Source organism: Loxodonta africana, chromosome 4 (assembly GCF_030014295.1).
Source record: "Loxodonta africana isolate mLoxAfr1 chromosome 4, mLoxAfr1.hap2, whole genome shotgun sequence".
NCBI classification, from domain to species: Eukaryota; Metazoa; Chordata; class Mammalia; order Proboscidea; family Elephantidae; genus Loxodonta; species Loxodonta africana.
Window position 1 is genome coordinate 82631441 of NC_087345.1, and position 6870 is coordinate 82638310.

The window sequence follows — 6870 nt, forward strand, 5'->3', positions numbered from 1 at the left end:
GATAATAGATAGATACATACATACTTACACAGATAAATGACAGAAACAAAGACACACTCAGGGAGAGACAGAGAGATTTGAAGAGATCTGGAAGTTGTCTCTGTCAATCAAATCACTATATTTAGTATTCTACTAACTGAATGAAGCGTAAAGTGAGTCCTGCCCACATTTTTTATCTGATGATGGTTTGTGGCTGTATAAATAATTTCAGAAATGATGAACACTCTTAACAAAATATCAAAATCAACAACTAAGAGCCCAAGAGACAGAAAGGGCCACATGAACCAGAGACCTACATCATCCTGAGACCAGAAGAACTAGTTGGTGCCCGGCCACAATCGATGACTGCCCTGGCAGGGAGCACAATAGAGAACCCCTGAGGGAGCAGGAGATCAGTGGGATGCAGACCCCAAATTCTCATAAAAAGACCAGACTTAATGGTCTGACTGTGACTAGAGGAATCCCGACAGTCATGGTCCCCAAACCTTCTGTTGGCACAGGACAGGAACCATTCCCGAAGACAACTCATCAGACATGAAAGGGACTGGACAGTGGGTAGGAGAGAGATGCTGATGAAGAGTGACAGAGCAAGTGAGAGTAGGGAGTAAGATGTATATAAACTTATATGTGACAGACTGACTTGATTTGTAAACGTTCACTTGAAGCTCAATAAAAGTTAATAAAAAAATATCAAAATCATATTTTGAAGTTAGTAATTCATTTGTTTTATGAGAGGGTAACATCCTCACAAGTGTCTTCTCCACAAATTGCAATGGAAAAAGTCCTGACAAGAAAACCATCCTGGTACTTAATTTTGACATTTTTCATTGTTTCACCTGGAATGACCTGAGTGAACCACAGAGCTGAACAAAACCTTCCTAGGCAGGGAATCAAAGTTATGCCTAGCCCTTTGCACTTGGGAACCTGTATTCACCATGAATACACAGGGGCTTCTGTATTTATAAGAAATACAGTACTGTTTAAAATTAAGGAACATTTCTGTGATCTCATAATGTCTGAAAGGAAAAAAAGTTTAAAGGGCAAGGAGAAGTTAAGAAGCCTCTCTGGGTTTGTAAACATGGGTGTTTGATTTTATCTGGGCAAACAGATTTTTATATTAAAGACCCTGTTTATTTCGTCCATGTACAACAGATATGCAGAAAACAACTGAAAAGGTCCTTGGAGGCCCTGATTCAAAAGTCTCTAAAGAATTTTAAAAGTAACTCACTTTGGCAAAATATCCTAATCCAAGCACCAAAAGGATAATGTCCATGGAGAGAAAAAAAAAAAAAAGCTAAAATAGCAATAAATTCAGTCCAAATATAGAAAAATAAGATTCCTAAAAAAAAATCAGAAACCTACTAATTATTTCTTTAAAACCAGTGTATGCAATGCAATGAATATGAATAACACTTTTGTATATACACACATAATGTGTATTTAGTATTAAAAAAAAAACAAAACCATTGCTGTTGAGTCAATTTTGACTTGTAGCAAACCTATAGGACAGAGTAGAACTGCCCCACAGGGTTTCCAAGGAGTGCTTGGTAGATTTCAACTGCCAACTTTTTGGTTAGCAGCCATAGCACTTAACAACTATGCCACCAGGGTTTCTGTATTTAGTACAGAAAATTTTAAAAGTAGATATGAAAAACAACAAAAAAGATTAAAATTTTACCATCAAGAAATAAACATTATTAATATTTTTGGGTTTGTCCTTCCAAATATTTCCCATATCTATACATATACAAATATTTTACATATAATGTTGTTAGTGTTGTTGATAGGTGCTGCCAAGTCAGTTCTGATTCATAGCAACCCCATGTAAAACACAATGAAACATTGCCCAGTCCTATACCATTCTCACAATCATTGCTATGTTTGAGCCCACTGTTGGAGCCACTGTGTCAATCCATCTTGTTAAGGGTCTTCCTGTTTTTGGCTGATGCTCTACTTTACTAAACACGATGTTCTTCTCCAGGGACTGGTCCCTCCTGATAACATGTCCAAAGTACATGAGACAAAGTCTCACCATCCTTCCTTCTAAGGAGCATTCTGGCTGTACTTCTTCCAAGACAGATTTGTTTGTTCTTCTGGAAGTCCACTGTATATTCAATATTGTTCAGCAACACCATAATTCATACTGCATTTCAATTTAATTTTTGACATAAATATGTATGGTAATCATCTTTCCATCTCACTAAATGAAGATCTAAATCAACATTTCATATATCACAACGGTCTTAGTTGTAAATTTATTTATTTAACACTCCTAGTTTGTGAAAATTTTTAATTATTAATGAGTAGATGTTGATTTTTGTCTAATTATTTCTTTACATCTACTGAGGTCATCAAATTTTTTCTTTTTTAATTCAGTTAAGGTAGTGAAACATAAATAGATTTTTCTAGTATTCAACCAGACCCGGCATTTCTTTTTTCTTTTCTTTTTTTTTTTTTTTGGTGAAAACTTACTGTGCATATTAACTTCTCATTCAAGAATTTATATACAAATTGTTTTGTGACATTGGTTGCAATTCCTGTATTGTGTCAGCACTCTCTCCCTTTCCCTGTGAACCCTCAGGTTCCCCAAGTCCATTCATCCAATTTTCCTGTCCCTGCCTTCTCATCTTTGTCCTGCCTTTTATCTTTGCTTTTGGGCAGGCGCTGCCTACTTGGTCTTGTATACTTGATTGAACTAAGAAGCATGATCCTTACCCATGCTGCTGTTTGTTTTATAGTCCTGTCTAATCTTTGGCTGAAAGGTAAGCTTCGGGAGTGGCTTCAGTTCTGAATTAGCAGGCTGTCCAGGGACCATAGTTTCAGGGGTTCCTCTAGCCTTTTCAGATCAATAAGTTTAGTCTTTTTTTTTTTTTGGTGAATTTGAATTTTGTTCTACATTTTTCTCCCACTCTGTCCAGGACCCTCAATTTTGATCCCTGTCAGAGTGGTCTGGTGATGGTAGCCAGGCACCATCTAGTTCTCCTAGGCTTTGGCTGGTGGAGGCTACGGGTCATGTGGTTCATGCGGGATTGGTTACCGATGTCACAAAACAATTTGTGTATTAATTGTTTAATGAGAAACTAATTTTCTCTGTAAACTTTTACCAGAAGTGCAATTTATAAAACAACAACAACTACAACAACCTAGGCCCTAAAACATTTCCCCTATGTTTTCTTCTAAGATTTCTTTGGTTTTAGGTGTTACATTCAGGTCTTTGTCCATCTTGAGTTACTTTTTGTATATGGTGTGAGATATGGGTACAGGTTCATTCTTTTTTGTATGTGGAAATCCAGGTGTCTCAGCACCCTTTATTACAAACACAATTATTTCCCCATTGAATGGATTTAGCACCCTTGTTGAAAATCAATTGACTATATATGTATGCATTTATTTCTAGACTCTCAATTCTATTCCAATATCTATGATTATAGCAGTCCCATACTGTTTGGATTACTGTAATTTTATAGTGCACTTTGAGATCAGGAAGTGTGAGTCCACCTACTTTGTTCTTCTTTTTCAAGCATTCTTTACTTATTTGGGGCCCCTTGCTCTTCCACACAAATTTGAGAATTGGAATTTTATTTCTGCAAAGAATGCTGTTGAAATTTTGATGGGCATTGCATTGAATCCGTAGGTTGCTTTAGCTAGTATTGACATCTTAACAACATTAACACAAATGACCAACAAGCTAATGAAAAGGTGTTCAACATCATTAGGCAAGAGGGAAATGCTAACCAAAACCACAATGAGATATCATTTCACACTCACCAAAATGGCTATGATTGACAAAATAGAAAACAACAGGTGCTGGCGAAGATGCAGAGAAATTAGATTCCTGATCCATTGCTGGTGGGATTGTAAAATGGTACAGTCACTGTGGTAAATAGTGTGGTGTCTTCTCAAAAAGTTAAACTTCAAATTATCAAGTTACCCACTACCTTCTCTCCTAGGTATATGTTCAAATGAACTGAAATCAGGAACACAACAAGATACTTGTACACAAGTGTTCTTTGCAGCCCTCTTCACAATAGCCAAAAGGTGGAAACAAGCCTAAATGTCCATCAACAGATGAATAGATAAATAAAATGTGATACATATATTCAATGGAATATTACCTGGCCATAAAGAAAAGTGAAATCCAGATGCATGTTACAACATTGATGAACCTTGAGAATAGTATGCTAAGTGAAATAAGCCAGTCACAAAAGGACAAATATTGTATGATCCCATTTATATGAAATCTCTGGAATAGACAAGTATATATACAGACCAACAGTTATTCCCGGGGCAGGTGTGGAGGAAGGGAAAAGAAAATTTCATTACTTAGGGGACACTGAGCTTCTATTAAGGGTGATAAGAAAACCTGAAAATAGAAAGTATCGATGATTGAACAACATGATATAAATTATTAATGTCATTGAATTCTACATGTGCAGAATGTTTAAATATCAACTGTTTTATTAAATATATATTTATCACAATTTAAAAAAATAGATACCAAGAGTAATTATCAAAATATCTCAATGAAAAACAGGTGATGAATAGCATTTCCAGCTTAGACAAGTTACATTATTTCCAACTTTAATAAAAAATTCCATCAGGCTCTTTGATTTATGCTAGTATATAGAAACCAGGTAAAAAGGCATCCTTGCCAACACTATGGCACAGTGAGGGTAACAGTTCTGCAGACACACACTGTAGGGTAATAATGACTAATTTTGTAAAGTAGGTTACATTTTGCCTGCAAATAGAAACACAAGATTCTAATGATGCAGGTACAAATAATATAAAATAAACTCCATATCTTGATGGGGAAAGTGACAAAGAATACGCAACTGTCTTTAATCCACCACAGTCATAAATCTGAAAATGCTTCCAGGGCAAAAATAACAACATCTGATTAGCTCACTCTTCCACAGTTCTAACCTTTTCTGGAATCTTTGTCCCTCTAATTCTCATTGTTTCAGAAGCAACCTGATGCCTCTAAGCCATCAACTTTTGTGTTGTAGCTGGCTTTTCTAGTTGTTCTAGGAAAGATTATTCAGAAGGGAAAGCCTATAAGTTATCTTTAAAGATTACAGTGTTACATTTTTAGTGTTGTTGGGTTTTTTGTTTGTTTGTTTTGTTTTTTAATTTTTTTGGCCAGTTCTTTTTATCATCATTTTAATAATTAAGATTGGAAGAGTCAAGAAATACTGTTATATTATCATTTTTTACAAATCTACTTATTATTTATTGTGAAGGCAGCATTAGCTAGGCTAATTCAAAGATGAAGCAGCTTTATATTTCCTGAAAATCAATGTTCTTATGCTCTTGAAAAAGGAAGACACACTGAAAGAGGTTTAGCCTTAAAGACAGGAAAATAGTGACATGGTCAGAATAGTTTCCACACACAACACTAATTACTAGAAGGATACCTAAGAAGACAAAAGGTAAAATGAGATGGAGATAAAAAAAGAGATAAAAACAGTTTGCCAGTTTCAAGACGGTAGAGAAATGCCCATCTGCATAATGCTGGGTACCTCAGAGTTCTTTCATAGACTTCATTCTCAACTTTCTCTAATGCTCTTTGAGAGTACGTGCAACTCCCATGGCATCAATTTCTATCCACATTTCATCATTTATTTTTTATTCTAATTTGAGTTCCCAATACGCAATTCTCTATTTCTTTGAAAAAAATGCAGATCTTTTGAGGATGTCCTTGAAAGACTGCTTCACTTGTTTATTTCTCAGCGTATAAATGAAGGGGTTCAACAAAGGCGCCACAGATGTATTGAGCAGAGAAACTGCCTTATTTATGGCCACTTCATCCTTTGCTGAAGGTTTGATATACATAAATATACAGCTGCCGTAGGAGATAGAAACCACAATCATGTGGGAAGAACAGGTGGAAAAGGCTTTTTTCCTTTGCTGGGCAGAGGGCAACTTTAAAATTGTCTTAATGATATAAATGTAGGATAGAACTACACACATAAGAGTCACTATGAAGGTCAGCACAGCACAGACTACAACTAGCTGTTCTATGAACCATGTATCTGAACACGAATTCTTCAGTATTGGAGAAGCATCACAGTAAAAATGGTCAATGACAGAATCACAAAATTCCAGATGGAGGCTCAAATCAAGAGGTGGAAGAATAATCAATAATCCAGATACCCAACAACAGAGAATGAGAATCCTGCAGACTCTGCTATTCATGATGGCCATGTAATGCAGGGGTTTGCAGATGGCCACATAGCGGTCATAGGACATGACAGCCAAGAGAAAAAATTCTGTAGCTGCAAAGAGGACAATAAAAAATATCTGGGTGAAGCATGCTTTGATGGTGATAGTTCTATTCCCAGTTGATATGATGTGCAGATATGTGGGGACGCACGCTGTCGTGAATGAGACTTCTAAAAAGGCGAAATTTTGAAGAAAAAGATACATGGCTGTTTTTAGATGAGAATCCACCACGATGAGAAAAATAATAGTCAGGTTCCCAATTATACTTAACATATATGTGATAAACAGAAAGATGAAAATCAAAATCTGTAGTTGTGGGTCATCTGTCAGTCCCAGTATGATGAATGTTGTTATTGCTGACCCGTTTCTCATCACTGACTTCACACTACTGCCCAATCTTCACATAAAAGTCACAGAAATTAAATCTGAGGAACAACATCAAAATACGACAGAATCAGTCAGCGACAAATAACTGCCAATTAACCCAGTCACATGTGTTTCCTCCTATTACTTGATAATCCAACTTTGATACAATGATGACCTCAGCTGCACTGAAATGAACCACAGGAAAGCTAATGTTATGGGAGGTTTTTCTTGCAAATAACTGCTACTGATTTGTTTCAAATTTTACAAGATGTTCCAATC

The 6870-nt window shown here is 36.0% G+C and overlaps 1 protein-coding gene across 1 annotated transcript; it reads right to left on the reverse strand.

The window, feature by feature from the left end:
• Positions 1-5661: 5661 nt before the first annotated feature.
• LOC100672307 (olfactory receptor 6C2-like) lies at positions 5662-6649 on the reverse strand. The gene has a single exon (XM_003423584.3). It carries the CDS (start codon positions 6595-6597, stop codon positions 5662-5664), a length of 936 nt encoding a protein of 311 aa, XP_003423632.2. The 5' UTR covers positions 6598-6649.
• Between the last annotated feature and the right edge of the window lie 221 nt (positions 6650-6870).

Excerpts from the sequence above, each read along its gene's own strand:
- LOC100672307 (XM_003423584.3), bottom strand. The coding sequence starts at position 6,597 with ATGAGAAACGGGTCAGCAATAACAACATTCATCATACTGGGACTGACA.